Here is a 17732-nt window from a genome sequence, read left to right as displayed (position 1 = left end):
GTTTAACTTTTGTCAGTTTTATGAAAAATGTGCTTCAAGTACATTTTATATACCCCTGCCTTCTTTGAAAGAATAAGTATAATTTAATATTTTCAGATAATTTAGGGACATCGTTAATACCTGTTTTTATACTAGGCTATATAAGTAATGGGGTATAAAGTGTTTAGGTTTGCTCTTTTGTTTTGCAGTGAATGTATATTTGTTATCAGCTATGTGTAGGATGGAACTTCCAGGGGCTCCACATATTTTCTTCAAAATTCTTCTTTAAAAATATTTTTGTCTATTTAAAAGTTGTAATTAAAAAGCATACTGGACATGGAGAAGACAAGTAATGACTCCATAACATCTTACTGCACTGATAGACAGTGACTGCAGTGGGGGGGTTGAGGACTTGATAATATGGGTGAATGTTGAAACCACAATGTTGTTTATGTGAAACCTTAATAAAATTGTATATCAATGATACTTTAATAAGAAAAAAAAAGCATGCTGGAGACCACCTAACAAATATTTGGGTGAGTTCTTTAACCTCTCTGAACCTCAGTTTCATCATCCATAAAATGGGTATTATAATAATAATGCCTATCTCATTGGGTAATGAGAATTAAATATTGCATATAAAGCTCAGCACAGTACCTGGCACATAGTAAATCCTTATTGTTAATTGATACACAGGCTGCTGCTGGATTAACTCATTTTTTATAGACCTTAGAGTAAGCTTCTTCTGAATTATTATTAACAGACCATTGATTGGCAAGTTTGTAGCTCTGAAATCTTTTTAAAAGTTTGGGCTGTGCATGTGTGTCCACATAAAATTGCACAAGCTAATATACCACTTCAGCACAAGTATATCACACTTGATTAAATTTTAGGCAAGGCTCAGACATACTTATTTGGCAAATTTACTAGCTTAGGTTGGTTATATAATAAGCAAAAGAGTAACCTGTCAAGTCCTGATAAGGCTGCCTTAGTGTTTTAGCACTTATTATAAGGTCTAGATGCTTTTGTTTGGTGAAATTACGGTAAACTTTGTGAAACAGTTCAGTAAATTCAAGATACTGAATCATTTTTGATTCAAAAATCCCTGAGATTGCAAGGAAAGCAGTTCAAAAATCAGTTAGGCTTTGCACCTACTCTCTGTGAATCAAGCTGTTCCCCATATTGTGTAATCCAAACAAACCCAATAGTAAATCAAACACTGAAGTTCATGAAACTGCCGCTATCATGTGTAAGTGGCAGTTCTCCAGCCTTTATGATTCTCAATACAGCAGCCTTCTCCCTGATGAACTGTATATTAAACATGTGGTAAGTTTTGTAAAATAAACCAATGTAAATAAGATGTTGCTTTTATCTCTTTCACATGTGAGGCCCAGAGTTAAGATGTGATTAAAAGGTTTCAGTGCTAAGGAGTTTGAAAATCTCACCTTAATGATATAGAACGGCACTCTAAATGGCACCAGATAAATAAAATATTTTGAATGTTCATACTTACACTTTTACAGTTTTAATCTCTTCGCCCAATTAGATATTATATCTAGCTGTGACTTTGATAAAAATTGTTATAGTAAAAAACATTTATTATTAATTACAATGATCGTCACTCTGGCCACTTGCCAGCAGTAATCCAAGAGGCAGCTCAGAACCTGGGAGGGCAACAAATTCAGTGCTGGAAAGTAGGTGAAATTGGAGAAGCTTGTGCATTTTATACATGGAAGTACTTCCTGTGCTCTGTTTCTTCTTACCAAAGTCACAGTTTTAACAGACTTGATTTTCTGGTTACTCTGCATTCATACATAGCAGTTTTGGTATAGACCTATTGTAGCAACACTGATAACAGCAAGCAATCAACGGCATTAATTCAAAAGCAAGACACAGAAAGCTATGTAACAGAGACAAAAGAATAGTCAAACTGTAGCAGCCTGGGAAGCACAGGGTTAGGTGGTCCCTGAGGGCATCAGTGTATACGAGGCACAATAACTGATTCTCATAGGACCCTGAATCATCAGAAAGTGCAAACATTTTTTTCTGTTTATTTTCTTTACAATTATGGGAAAGTGGGTCATGCATTTTAGAAAGGTTTCCTTCAAAAACAGTTATAATTTGGCATTCATATTTTAAAAGTTATCTATAAAATGGAAGGTTGAGCCAGAACTTTATATATCTATAAAGTCCACTTTATTGAGGTATAATTCACATGCAATTCACCTATTTAAAGTGTCAATTCAGTGGTTTTTAGCATATTCACAGAGTGCAGCCATCACCTCAATCCATTTTAGAATCTTTATCACTCCCAGAAAACTTATATGAGTAGTCACTTCTCTTTTTCTCCACAACTCCCAACCCTAGGCAACCACTATTCCTTCTGTCTCTATAGATTTGCCTATTGTGGACATTTCATATAAATGGAATCATATAATATGTGGTCTTTTGTGATTGGCTCCTTTCACTTAGCATGGTATTCTTAAGATTCACCCATGTCTTAGTGTGTATCAGTATTTTGTTCCTTTTCCTCGCCAAATAATATTTCACCGTATGGAGATAGCCCACGTTAATTTCCTGATGGATGTTTGAGTCATTTCCACTTTTTGGCTATATGAATAGTGCTGCTGACAGTTTAAACATTTGCTACAAGTTCTTGTGTGGCCATATGTTTTCATTTCTCTTGGGTTTATACCTAAGCATGGATTTGCCAGATCATATACTAACTTATGTGAAACCTCTTGCAGAATTGCCAAACTGTTTTCCAAAGTGACTGCAGTATTTTATATTCCTGCCAGTGGTGTACGAGGGTTTCAATTTCTCCACATCCTCAGCAACAATTGTTATTTTCCATTTTTTAAGTTATAGCCATGCTAGTGGGTTTGAAGTAATATCTCCCTGTGGTTTTGATGTGCACTTCCCTAAAAGAGCTCGTATGCCCCTCCAACACTAACATCCTGTGATTTTAAACTTTTTGTAGGTTTGAATGTCATCTCCAGCTTAATTAGAAGATTCTTGAATGGCTAGGAAGTGTCAGGCTACATTTTGTGATAGTTACTCTGCTTAAGAGGGAACCCTGCATAAAGCTGGCAGAGTTTTCACTCCTTCTTTCCAGACTGTTCTTTGTTAATGATCAGTCCTTATGGGCTAGATACTAAGTGCCAAGGGGGCAGGTTCATTGCTGCATGTACCATAGTGCCTCACACTGTCTAGGAACAAAATAAATAACTGTTCAATGAATCAGTCAATGCATAAGCATGAAGTTGGTCTTGGATTATTTGAAGAGGTTGCTGTGATTTCCTCTTTCTTTCAGCTTGCATTGCCATGTGAGCAGTGGCATGTCTTGACTTAGTCCCCACCCAGTTTGACTTCAAAAATTTACCAGACTTCCCCAATGGAGCAAAAATAAATGAATAGAACCCATTTCTGGTAGACCTGTTTGTTCTGCGTGGCAGTACCGCCTAGCAATCTGTTCTCCCCAAAGCCTCTCTAATTAACCACTCCCTGGTAATTGTCAGCAGTATCCCTAGAGTGAGTAAGCTTGCTCTGGTGGCTTATCAAGATATAAAGCTAAACCTCTTGGTGGTTTAAATTGGGATTTGTTTAAGTAGGTAATAAGATTACCATCTTGAGCCTTGGTGTGGGCATTAGGTAGCTGAAGGAGCCATTCCTGGGTGGATGCTGTGACCAACTGTGGTGGCTGAAATGACCACATTGGAGATAGACATACAGGTGCACTGAACTCATGTCCCATGGCACTTCTCTGCACAGTCAAAACTATGAAATCTTTTTAGTGCAGGGATCGTATTTCTGATGATGAAGGTAGCATAATTAAAGCTGAGGTTGATGCTCAGCGTCCGTTGCTTCTCCACTGGGCAGGGCAGGCAGCTTCCTGCCTGAAGAAATGGAGATGATGACCATAACTGTCTGCAGTTGTGTTTTCCTCCCATCTCCTTAGCCTGAGAACATTACTGTGGAATGGGACACCAATTTCCTACCATTTCCCCTCCTGAAGACCTAGAACAAAAATACAGGGCTTGACTACAGGGGCGACAGGGAGAAGATGAGCTCCTTGTTACTAGAGTGACACCTCTCTTTCTGCTCTGATGTCTTTCATGAGGGTGGCAGGGAGAGGCTCCAGGACCTTGGGAAAGAAACTGCACCTCACTGAGCTGCTCAGGGACTTGATGAAGAAACTCCAGGAAAAGTTTACGCCCAAAAAGTTGACGTTTTGGGCGCCCTTAGCTCTAGCTGCATCTTGCCCCTTCTTGTTCATCCTGGCTCACATCCGAGCTAAGAATATATTTATAGAGGCCACCAGAATGGCACCCTGCAAGGGCTTTTTTTCCGCCCAAATCTTAACCTGAAAAAAAAAAAGGAACATAGCTTTTATGTTGGTGTTCCTGTTTGTTGTTCTGATTTCATGTGGTTGTCTGTGTCAAGGTCAGCCACGTGGGTTGTGAATCAAAGAATGTCTGCCTGCCTGACCTCAATACATGAGGACTGTTGCCAGAGCTCACTTTTTCATGGAAGAATGCAGGGTGACCTCTCAAATGGGAGTCACTGGGAGAGAGGAGTGCACTGGTGAAATGTGATCATATGCGAAACATTCCTAAAGCCATAGCCATGGGGTTTAATCATGGATGGATGATAACTTCAAAAGATGTATTTAAATTTGAAAATCACCTGCAGCATTCACATTATAAATGGTTCATAAATAATTTCATTAACAAGCAATTAGATGTGTTCGAATCCCTCCTGGGAATGGGACGTCTGCTGGGTCATTACTGTGCATTGCCTTCAGCTGTCAGCCTGAGTGCTCTTGTAGTTAGTTACAAGCAAGGGTGGCTCATTCAGACTCTGACTTCTCACTTTTACACTCTGGTCTGGCTACTTAAAGCATTCATTTTTATTCAGCTAGAACAGTGGTCTTGAACTTGAATTCCAGTGCCCCCTCACTGAAGACATTTTCTCCAGTCCCACTGCACTGGAATCTCCAGGTATTTTCAACAAGTGCCAAAGGTGGCTTTTATGGTGAGGTGAATGTGAGAAACAACATGGTTGATTATAGCCAGTTATCTTTAAAAATAATTAAACCTTTGACTTTAAAATTTAGTTGTACCACATACTAAAATTGAAGTCTCTTTAAGGAAATACAATTGTAGGCAACACAGAGAGACCTACTTCAAATTGCAAATGCAAAGTAGACTCTGGCCAGGTATCCTGTCAGTTCCAACCTGGGGTGGAGGTGGAGCAAAATGTAAACAGAGGGTCACGTTCATGGTCCCCAGGCACCTTGGCCTTTAGTCCCCTTCCTTCATGCAAAATAAATAGAAGACATATTTTACGACTGTGTTGGTGTACAGATGAATGTGTTGATATGAACATGACAACATTTTCTTTGACCTGAGAGTTCATCTTTTTCTTCTGATTTTAAAAGAAATTATAGTATTTCATGACTGCTTAAAAATCTTGCAGCCCCTAGGTACTGAGTCTGACGTGCCTAACAGGTAATTTGGGCCTGCGTGGCAGGATAGTGAAATTCAGACTTCAGTTCTGGTGGCTGATGTGAAATATTTCTACTTGCCTCGGAAGTTCTGAAAGGTATCCTCGCTGTTCTCTTTTACCCTTTCGTATGTGGGAATTTAATCAGCCCCATTGTGCCCGCCCTTGTCTGGGTGAGGAGAAAGTTGATGGGATCGGAGGCTGTACCAGTGGCAGGAGGGCTCTTGTCACACGGGGTGCGTGACCTTCCCCTCAGTGATCCCTCGCCACAGATATGCCTACGCTCCTGGAAGGGTCTTCCGTCACCCTGTTTAACATACAGGATTTGTCCTGACAACAGGGTAGGTGGGTGATGAGGACTTCCTACTCTAAATTCCCACCTTCGGGGGCCCTTGTGATGTCAAGAGCCTAACTAGCTAAACAGCTCTGCTCTGGGGTGTCAGGCTTTCCCCGCCAGTGTGGCTGGCTTGTGTCTCAGCAATCTCAGTAGCAGGCTTGATGTGGCTAGGGGACGGCCTGAGCAGGGGAAGCTGCTGACCTGGGGAAAGCGTACTGTTCTCACGGGCAGGACCACAGATGCTCTCTGCTCGTTGAAGCAAAGTGAAAACATTGGGTTTTTCTTTTGCATCATTACAGAGAAGTTTTTGATTGAGAATTCTAATATAATTCTGATTATGAAAATTAATGTATTGATTATAAAAAACTGAAGTGCATCATCAAAAAAGTTGGAAGAAGAAAAAACACATGCTAATCTATGATCCAGAGATAATGGCTGTTAACATTTTGATCTCATTTCCAGTCTTGTTTTCTGTGTACATAACCATTTAATTTTCACACAGAATTCTAATCATATGAAATGTACGATTTACTCACCTGCCCTTTTCACCTATATATAGGTGAAAACAATTCTAAATACTGTGGTGAAAATATTCAAGAAATTTTATTGGTAGTTGATGACTCTAAAACAAAGCCTGTTTCTTAAAGACCTTTTCAGAACACTGAAATAGTCTCTGAATATATAATGTATGTATATATTCAATATATATATGAACATTTATATACTGAACAATATATATATAATGAACATTTTCCTTACATCATTAAATGCCACCCTACAAATGACTTTAATGTTGGTATGTTGTTCCTTTGCACTGATAGATGATCATTTATTTAACCAGCTCTCTATTTAGGGGCACTAAGTGAGTTCTATCATTAGGAGTAAAACTTCAATTTTTTTTTAAGATAACTTTTGAAATGCATGCATAATCACTTCTATAGGGTAAAGTGCAAGTAAGGTATCAAAGGGTATAAGAATCTGAAGCTTTTTAGTATATATTTCCAAATACCCCCATGGAAAGGTTACACCAGTTCACATTCCCATTCCCACTGGCATTCTCGGTGCTCTTTCCTTGTCCCCTTGCCAACACTGGGTATTGCCATGTGACTAAAATTCAAACTAAAGAAATCTGGTCTGCATTACTTTTAAAGAAAACATGACTCAAGTTTCTTTGCATAAAGTATTTAATGTTTAGCAGATTGCTCTATGTGCAATAATTATGGGTTTCTTTACAGTGTTATGGAAAACCTTTTATTACATTTCACATTTACCACTTTCTTCAAGGTCCTTAAATAGTTCTTTGGTTTTCAACTTTTATGTCTGATGCAGTTGTAAGTATGGTTTTGAAGAGCTTTGTTTGTGTGTATTGAGGATGACAGAATGTGAGAACCAGACAGAACTTTGGTAATTAGTTGGTGCACCTCCATCTTACAGCTTAGTAAATGGCCCAAGAAAGAAACTTGCCCACAATCATTCTGTTTGTTGGATGCTCTCAATTGCAAGTGACAAACAACTCAGCTCAGACTAGCTTTGAAAAATGGAGAATGTATTGGCTCGTGAAGATCAAAATGGGTTCTGTACCTACTGTGGGTGACCTTGGACAACTCCTTGATCTCTCTAAGCATTCATTTTTATATCTGTAAACAGGGTATTGGGCTCCACTGAAGGTCCCTTTCACCTCATAGCATTAAATGCCTCTATAAATATATTTGCAAAAAATTACGTTATACTCTCAACCACATTTAGATGTCATAAAGGAAAGGCTGGCCCTCTGCAAAATTTTAAAGAAATACAATCTTATTACTCACCTGGATTCTAAATTAACAAACTTTTTTTTGGAACATATGGTGGTCCTTAGGCAACTTCAACATAATTAGTATTAATGTTAGTGTAAAAATATATCTGAAGTGCTTTAAAATTCTTTTTATTTTTCTGTTAATTACACAATCCTCAGAACATCTTTTCCACCTATTAGTTTGCTTAACAGATCTATTCACAAATAGTGGGAGAAATTCAGTCCTGCTGGTCTCTATTCACAGCTATTACAACAAATTCTGACTTGGTGGAACCTTGAGATATCTGTTGAGCTGCCCAGGACAGCAACTGGTGACTGAGTCAGACTCAGTGCCCACAGGAGCTAATCCTGAGCTCTCGGAATTTACATACAGAAAGAAATTTTAGTGTTGGGGAACCTTGCCTTTCCAGGAACAACACTTAAAGCTCTGTAGCTTCTTGTTCAGGAGGAGGTAGATTTTCTAATGTCAGGCTCCCTTAGCCATTAGAACTGTTTCTTTGTTAGGAAACTTTTTCTGTGTGTGTGTGTGTGTGTGTGTGTGTGTGTGTGTGTGTGTGTGAGAGAGAGAGAGAGACAGAGAGAGAGAGAGAGAGAGAGAGAGAGAGAGAGTGTTTCACTCTGCTCATTTTTTTGCTATTTGGAGTTCACTGTATAACCCTTGAAATTTACTGCCGGAAAAATAAGTGCCCCTCAGAGACTATTTTACTGTTCTGAAAAGGTCTTTAAGAAACAGGCTTTGTTTTAAAGCCATCAACTACCAATAAAATTTCTTGAATATTTTCACCAAGTATTTAGAATACAGATTCATTTCCTGGTTTTTATGATTACCAGGTTACCCATCTTGGTTTGATGTTTGGTGAATTTTTAGACAGAAATAAATGCAGCAGGACCTACCTACCTTTTTATTAACTCTCAGCTACCACGTTTATCAGCAGTATTGACAGTCCCTGGATCTAGTCCTATAGGAGAGGAATGGTTCCAGAGGAAAAAACCAGCCAAAGATTTTGATGGAAGGTATTCATCAGGATAGGCAAGATCATGCTGCAGTAACAAATAACCCTCAAATCTCAGTGGCTTTAAACAACAAATGTTTATTTTTCCTTCATACTACAAGTATATTGAGTGGTGGTGGGGGCTCCATTCAGCCTTGTCTTCACTCTGTGACCCAGCTGATGGAGCAATCATTATCTTAGATTTTTCTGGTCATGGTAACAGAAAAAGTTCTGAAAAGGTCTCATACCAGCCATAAAGTTCTTGCCTTGAAGTGACATATACCATTTCCATTCACAACTCCCTGGACAGCTAAGGCACATTGCCCAGCTCAGTTATAAGATGTCTTGGAATTGCATGCAGTCTAACCCCTTTGGGCCTAGTAGGAGGAGAACCAGAAATATCTGGCCGGCAGCACTAGTGACCGCCACAATTTGCTTTTTTGATTACCAGGTATTTGGCTTGCTTTCCCACCTTCAGGTGGAATATAGTCATCTTGTCTCCAAGGGGGCAACCTGCAAGCCCCACCCAGTCATGGCATCTGGATGCCTGCCCAGGGGACTCTAAATTAGGGTGTGATACAAAGTCATTTTGACACAAACTCTAGACCAGGGTCCTCTTGAGCTCGAGGCTTCTGAACTAAGAGAGGCAAGTTTTCTGATGTTGACCCCCTCCCCCACCTTATATATTACTATATAACAGTGAAACCAAAATTGGAAAACCCTTTGTGCACTGCTATTCATAAAGAGGGCAAGTGGAAGACAGCCAATCACTGGTCCTCAGTCATTTTAAAATGCTGAAGCCATTCCAAAATCCCCCTGGGATCCTGCCTTGTCGGTAGAGAATGTCTTTATTCTTCTCTCGGGGAAGTCCTCCCCAGTCTATTGCTGTCTTTGGCCCTTGGCATTTTCCAGTAACCTCCTTGACCACATCTAAAGTGAGCACCAAAGAATATGCCCTCCTTAGGGGCTGGAGCCACGTTTTCAGCTGCTTCCCAGCTTTAAAGGGTTGGGGGCTTAACAGTTCTTTAGGAAAACTGTTTTCTCAGTTTTCCCAACTTTTTAGGTTCAGGCTGGTGGTTTCTTTAGCAGTACATATAACTCTTTTCAAAAAGACATAGGTTTCTTATCTATTTAACTCTAGATGATTCCATATGCCAAGCCCTCAGTTCTTGGCATGCTTTTATTCACTGTACATCTTAGGGCTTTTGCTTCCAATCTCTTAATATTTATTGACTTAATTGATGATACTTTGAACCTATCAGGCTTTGGTGGGGAAGCCACACCTCAAGTCTCTTTTCCTATGCTAATTAAAAGAATTAACTAAGAAGCCACAACTTTAACGGCCTCTATTTGGAGACCTTCAATCTTTCAGAGTGTCAAGCCATTAAGTCAAGTGAGTGTGACCGCCATGCTCTTCCTTGAACCACACCCCAAAGCAAAATGCTAATTGATGTTTTTCACGCAAAGCCTTTCTCAGTTTTATCCTTTATCTGTTGGAGAAAAGAAGCAGCTGGTTTTTCCAACCTTGCAAGGCTGATTGGTGGACTCTATTCCCTTTCCTTGTTGCTCGTGAAGTGTCAGTTATTTAATGAGAGCATCTCTCTCTTTTTTTTTTTTTGGTTACCCATTTTAAAATGCAGCCAGTAGTAGCCAATAGTAACTAACACATGCTACTAACAGATGACTTTCAACCTCTCCCACAGGATCTACTAATTCTTTAGGTATGTTATCTGCCCTCCAAGTTACAAATTGGGTTTTATCAAATGCTTTTGCCTGCTTCCAGATCTGTTTCCTTACTCCCTGCTGCTTAGCCTCTAAGCCAGTGCCACATTTTTTCTTGCTGTTAAAGCAAGTCTTATTTCAAGCAGTCAGAATAGACCAGGCTCTGTTCTAACAGACAATACCCACATCTCGGTAGAGTAAAGAGTAAAGGTTTATTTCATGCTCATTGTGTATGTGCAATGAAGACTGGCTGTATCCTCCCTCCCAAGAGCTAGGTTGACAGGTCAGCCACTATCTGGAATGCTTCCCATTGCCATGGGAAAGCTCTGTAGGGTCCCATGCCTGTACTTACCTGCTCTGGCCTGGAACTGAGGACCTGAACATCACTTTTCACCATTAAAGCAGTTTTCCTTCAGCATCATTTTTGAACTGTATCCGTTTTGAGACATATAAATCTAATTGATCCTTGAAGTTATATAGTATTCCATCATAAACCACATTTTATTTACATATAGATGGACATCTAGACTGTTACCAGGTTTTTTATTATTAATATTGCAAAAGTGAACATCTTTGTATATATCTCCTAGTGCTCATGTGCAAGAATTTCTTTAGGAAATAGTTCCTTTTATTCTTTAGAATATGCTAAGAGAGAGGCTGGACCTAAAGTGAACTACTGATCTATACAGCACTTTGTTTCATGAACATCAGCTTCTAGTGTATACACACCTCACTGTGGTAAAAACCATTTTGAAGGAGTACATCAATTTCTTTGTTTGCAGTATTATTCTTGTCCACTTTCAACCTGGTCTCCTGCTGAGCATCATGATGCATATTCTAGAAAAATTTTTAAATGGCATCTAGTTTAAGGAGGAGGAGTAAAGGGTGAATGCAAACATTCTGAATCTAGAACCAGCATCACTTCTGGCAAACACAGAACAGACGCTTATCAGTGGTTCAGCTGATTTTATCAAAGCATCTGGGTATCCTGGATTGGAGAAAACGTGCGTCACATACAATAGCTATGTCAGGATGTCTGTCCTTCCCTTCTCTTCTATCTCCATCCACTGCTTGTATATGGGAAACGTAGTTTAGGTAGACCTTGACATCAGGAAGATGAATAAAACTGTATGCTTAAAATATGACAGGGTCCCATAAAGGCATTAAGATGTGAATAGAGGAGCATTCAATTTTTCATGAAAGTAATAAATGAGCATAGGTAATTCAAAGCAGTTTCCATCACCATTTAAACTAATGCAGTAATCCAATTTGCCCATTTTATCTTAACCAAAACTGCTGTTAAATATTTAACTGAATCATCAAAACTTTACACTTTTTTCCACTGTTTTGTTGAGTTGCCAGCAAAAGCTTTGAAAAGACTCAAAAGTGAGCAGAAAGTAGGAAGGAGAAACCAGGATTCTAAATGACATATAATGTTTCAGTGTCTCCTGTTGGCGTTTTTAAAAGTGAGTCCACTTTGTAGTTGGTTGTACTTACCAATATCCAACCAAACAAAAGGCCACATAGGGACTCTTCATCCCACAGGGCTGGTGACAGCTGTGGCTGGGTGAATACTGAATTTCTGGTACAGAACTAGATTATTTTCTGGGTTTCACACAGCTTGTTCTGTCCATTCTATGCTGAGAGGTCTCGATTTTCCATTCTCACTGAATTCTTATTTTTTTTTCCTTCTGCATGTCCTTAAAGTTCTAAGTGTAGAACTGTCTCCATCCCCTTCTCTGATCTCTAGCCTTCACCCACACAGTCTGCTCATCCTGCGACCCCCTAATGATATTAACTTGAAGGGTTGGCCTTCTATACCTTTCTGTGTGTGCATATGATCATAAACACATAGGGGTCTTCCTTCCAGTGTCCTTCCTTTTCTTACTCTCTTCCTCCCTTCTTCCCCGCCTTTTTTCAAACCAAATTGGGTAAATACATTATTTACACTTCTAGGCAGCTTTCAGGTTTCTCATTAACAAAAGATTGTGGCTATCTCTGCAGGCAGCTGGGCTAGATTTCATTCATTTCAATGGCTGCCCAGTATTCTGTCGTTTGGAAGTCATACACTTTACAGTGTCCCTGTTAAAGGGCAAGCACGTGTTTCCAGATTTTTTTTTTTTTTTTTAAATTTGGCTGCCCTAAAAGGTGCTGCAGTGAACACTTATACCTATCTTTGAATACTGGTGCTTTTCTTTTCTATGGACCAGGAGATGGATTAGCTGGATTAAAAATATATGTGTACTTTTAATTTTAATAGATATTGCCAGTGTCTTTCCAAAATGTGTTGCTTTCGTAGCAATGTTCCAGAATACACTTCCACCATCCTGTCCAGGAGTAGGTGTCTTCCCTATTTTGATAAGAATGGATTATAACCATAGCACTGATTGCATAGCCCAGGCATCTGTTGACAAGCCATAGACTATTTCGGTAGGGTTTAAAATGAGGGTACTGGTCAGCCTGTATGATTGAGGGGTGGTTGTGACTTTTTTTGTATTTCTTAAAGTATCCATAGGAAGCTTATAGTGGGGAAAGAACAGGAAACCTTTCTAATGCAATCCACCCTTTCACATATAGGGGAACTGAGGTCCAGAGAGGTGGAGGGGTTGCAGTGAGCAAGTTATTGTCTGCTGCTTCTGAATCCCAATTCGAGGCCTTACCTACTATATACACCAGGCTGACAGTGAATTTTAAGCAATGGAGCAAAAATGTTCTCTGTGAGCTGAATTCGTCTAGTAGGCATGAACTGTTTCCAGTTGTCTCTGACCTCCTGTTAGGGCAAGCAAGCTTCCCAGCCTACACTGGGCTCTGTGGGATTTGCTTTGCAAACTTCTGCACAGAAAATACGATCGTTGTTAACGTAGTTTTGTCAGTGGAATTTGCTGCTTTTAATCTTTCTGGGAGTTTAGGATTTTATTTTTCTATACTGTTAGAGTTACTGCTTACCAAGTGTGGAGCAGCTGGCTTGGATCACAGCTAAAGTGAATTGCTGTTTCTTTAGCTGAGATTCTGATAAAACAGCATGTGGGAGCCATGATATATGCAAAATATATACCGATAAGGATTGTGATTACATGCAGCTTGGTGAGATGCTCAGGCCCTGTGACGTACATGGGAATTGAGACTGGCCTAGGGAACTGCAGAATCTTAGTTCTCATCTCCCACTCAGTTCCAAGGCCTATTCTAATTGAGAGATCATAATCATAGTCATTATGGCTGTTTTATAAATACATAGACAGTGTGGGTAGAATCATGGACACCATCTAAATTGTAAATTTCTCCTTGCCAGTCTCTTCTTTTAGGCACAGAGAGTTGAATTCGGGTAAATTGAATGTTAAATGCATATGTGACACCACTTCGTTTCATTCTTGAATATTCAAAAATTGAGTGTGTCTTTAAATGTACAAAATTCAGCAACACTGTCTTTCTGTCCACTAGCCTTCCCGTGGTTCGGCATGGATATCGGTGGAACGCTGGTTAAACTGGTCTACTTTGAACCGAAGGATATCACAGCTGAAGAGGAACAGGAGGAAGTGGAGAACCTGAAGAGCATCAGGAAATATTTGACTTCTAACACTGCTTATGGGAAAACAGGCATCCGAGACGTCCACCTGGAACTGAAGAACTTGACCATGTGTGGGCGCAAAGGGAACCTGCACTTCATCCGCTTCCCCAGCTGCGCTATGCACAGGTTCATCCAGATGGGCAGCGAGAAGAACTTCTCCAGCCTTCACACCACACTCTGTGCCACGGGAGGCGGGGCTTTCAAGTTTGAGGAGGACTTCAGAATGGTAGGTCGGTCTTGTCCTTGCCAAAACAGTAAAACCCCCTGTGAGAGAAGGAAGGAGTGTCTTCCGCCCGTTCCCTAACCACGGCGCCTCCTACGGAGGAGCTAGCCGATTCGCTGGGGGCTCTCGTTACTTCACCTTCCTTGCCTGCGTCTATACAAATAGTTTCTTCCTCAAGGGATTGTTACATGAAGGATTAAATGAGCTGATACGTACTTGGCATTTAGTAAATGCTCAGTAATTATTAGCCATTCTTGTCATCATTGTTTCTGTTGTAATTACTACTGTGCAATGTGGTAAAGATGATGTAAACCCCCTTCTGAGGTATTTCAGTTAAGAATTTTCCATCCTCTCACTGCAGGTCCATGAAAAGCATAATCATTATGCCTGTTTTATAAATACATAGACTGAGGCTCTTGGGAAAAGCTATAACTCCTATGAAAAATTATTCTATCTATCCATTTGCTCTTTTGTGTTTCATGAATGTCATTCAGAAGTTTTGTTCACAAAAAAAAGTAATACCAACAATATTGATATTATTTATAAGTGAGTTCCTTTATTAATGAATAAGATTTGGGGAGTATGGTTCTACATAATAATAATGCTGTAACCTGACCGGTAGTGCATACCATCTCTGTGTTGCTCATTTAGATTTGATAGATTTGGCTAAATGGAAAACATGAATGAGAAGCATTGAGTCCAGACTTTCTTTTTAGTTAGCAATCCTTTAACAGCTATGTGTTCTAGTTTTCCCATCTCTATATCCAAGATACTTTCTATAATGTCCAGCCTCATCTCATAGGGAATAAAATGAGAATAAAGTGAAATAATAGATATAGAAAATAAGGGAAGCTAGATTGAAGTGATTGAACATTAATCGCTTAAAGGAAAAAGGATTAGAAAATCTGGGGATTAGTTTTGCCAGCAAGTTATAAATATAGTGAGGTAAATTGTAAAATACATTTTCTCACAGAGTGCCCATGACTGGCATTTTGTCATCAAGCTAATGGAATGCAATCTTGCCATAAAATCTATCAGTTAATAAATCTACCATGAATAAATTAATGAATCAATGCATTATTTATGGCATTTAATAAAGCTATAAATGCAAATTTTATTTGTGTCATCAAAAGTAACATCATTTATCTCATTGATGTACTAAGTAGTTTCTAAAAAAAGTTGTCAGTGGAGTCCTAGCACATATCTTAAGTAAGACTGATTATATTCAAGTTTTGACTGTTTTCTTCCGTGTCCCCTTTCCCTACCCAGCAGTAGGATTCGATGCTGCCACTTAATTAAATAATCCATGGGACCTTTTTCCCACCAAAGGGGTCCAGTGATCAAAGAAGTTTCTGAAACTGAGAAGACTGAGATCCAGGAGCATGAAAAGTGAATTTGAGTTCATAATTTAAAAAGCTTTGGACCTGATTTCTAGTCCTGTTTCTGCACCTAACTGCCTGGGTGACTTAGGGCCGTACATATCCCTCTAGTGGGCTTCAGTTTTATCATCTGCAAAAAGGTGGTTGGTAAGGTGGTGAGAAGAGAAAGGATCATGAGACCTTTGAAGAACAGGACATGTAGAATTCTTGCACTGCATGGATAAGGAAATGAAAGCTAAAGAGAGATTAGGAGGCTCTGGTAGGGCCCCCCAGGTAAGAGCTGAAACGTCAGCTCAATTCAGATTCAGAAGGAAACATTGACCCCACTCTAGTGCCGTGAGTGCCCCAGGTCCCCCAAGGGAATCCTATCTCTCCATCTCCGCCAGGGAACTTGAAGAGAATCAAGGTGACCTGGAGCATTTATGCAACCCCTGTCAATGCCCATGTCCCTCCTTGTGGAGTAATATAGGTTGGCCATGAGGAACTGTGTCTCTCAAGGTTCTGTACTGAGAAAGTTCCTGTCTATTAAAACCAAGATAAAGAAGCTTCTGCTCTTTCAGGCAGGGTTGCTGGAGCCTAATGAATAGCCTGAAGTGGAGAGCAAGTCTGGAGTATGTGCCTCAAATGATCTGGCCAGCTGGGCATACATCTATAAAGAAAGTATACCACTGCCTTCAGTGTCTGTGCTGTCTTGGCCAAAGTGAAGATACAATTGAGAAAGACAGGTCTCTTCCCGTAGCCTGCTTGTCAGTGCACTAAATGTTGTGCCTGTTCTTCCAGGGTTTGTGAGGATGAATAGGTTTTATCATCTTCCTAAGCATTCATTCACTCATTCAACACGTATTTGTCATGTTCCTTCTATGTACCAAGTACTGTTATGAACAAAACAAAGCCCTTTGCGCCCCCAGGATTATATTCTGATCAGGGAGACAGTCAATAATCAAATAAGAGAATATAGGATATACCAAATGGCCGTAAGTGCTATGGAAGGGGATAAAATAGGGCAACAGGGATAGGGCGAGTTGGAAGGTTTTTGTGTGTTGAGGTAACACTGGAGCAAACCAGGCCCATATCTGGGGAAGAGTATTTTAGGCAGAGGGAACCGTAAGTGCTCAGGCCCTTTGATGTATGCTGCATCCAAACTCTTCCCCTCTCCAGAACAGAAAATTTTAAATGCTTTCCTGATTGTAAAGGAGCAATATATACTACTGTAAATAGTAAACATTCCAACAAATATTAAAACAGTGTATGCACATACTATAAATATACAATACAATAAATTGTTATTTTTTTTTAAATCACTGTTTTTGGTATAATACAACTTTGTAGAAATGTGTTTTAAAAATCTCAATAATTAGGGCTAACTAAAAGATGTTCAGCTGATCCTGGTTAGTTAGCAATCATTAAACTTGATGACTATATCCTTTTCATACATAGTAAATGTGCTTATCCTTACTAATGTCACCTAGTCTTCATTCAGTTTAGAATATGCAAGAAAAAGCTGTAAATCTTGGGACAAGCATTAAATTAGACCCTGTGTAGAATATTTTCAGTTAAACAAAGCTGTATTTCTTCCTCTCTTTTTTCTTCTTTTTTTCCTTTCCTCCTTCCTTCCTCCTTCCCTTCCTTCTTTTAACATTTAAGGATCACATCACACATTTCTGACTGGCAAAAATTAACCTTCACAAAATGGAACACAAAAGAAAGTCTTAATCTAACTACAAGTGGTCTAAGAAATTGACAAGCCAATGAGGAATCTGCAGCATTTAGAAAAGTGGTCCTCAAGGTGGAGATTCCAGTGTGATTATGTAGATTTCAGGGAGCTTTGTGTTTATCCCCACTGTCCCTATCCTGTGAGTTTTGTTTTAGAGAACCTACCAGGACATTTTCTGAACCATATCTAGTATTTTCATCCACAATCCTAACTTGAACAAGAGTATCCCTCAGAATGTATTCTCATAGAAAATTTATAGAAAAAAGTCCTCCTTTTTGTCCACCTAGCTCTTCCATACAATAGCTGCTTTTCCATGTGAGTTTTCAAGAGTAACATTAATTAGAAACTAGAGTGACTCTTAATAGTTAAAAAACCCAAAGACCCACCCTCTGAACAAACAGACATAGCACAACAATCTTATTTGGTCAACAGGAGATTTAGGGAACAGAAAAGGATTTTCTCGTTGCTTCATGACATTTTCTATAAGGTGTGAGGATGTAAGAGTTGGCCTTAAGCCGGAA

The 17732-nt window shown here is 39.4% G+C and overlaps 1 protein-coding gene across 3 annotated transcripts in view; it reads left to right on the top strand.

The window, feature by feature from the left end:
• PANK1 (pantothenate kinase 1) overlaps nt 1-17732 on the top strand; it is a 50828-nt gene that overhangs the window by 11154 nt on the left and 21942 nt on the right. For all 3 annotated transcript variants that reach the window (XM_036928694.2, XM_036928695.2, XM_036928696.2), the window contains exon 2: nt 13769-14121. In XM_036928694.2, the coding sequence (XP_036784589.2) occupies nt 13769-14121 (353 nt within the window). The remainder of the gene's footprint in view (nt 1-13768; nt 14122-17732) is intronic.

This window comes from Manis pentadactyla, chromosome 8 (assembly GCF_030020395.1).
Source record: "Manis pentadactyla isolate mManPen7 chromosome 8, mManPen7.hap1, whole genome shotgun sequence".
NCBI classification, from domain to species: domain Eukaryota; kingdom Metazoa; phylum Chordata; class Mammalia; order Pholidota; family Manidae; genus Manis; species Manis pentadactyla.
This window is presented reverse-complemented; position numbering and strand designations above follow the sequence as displayed.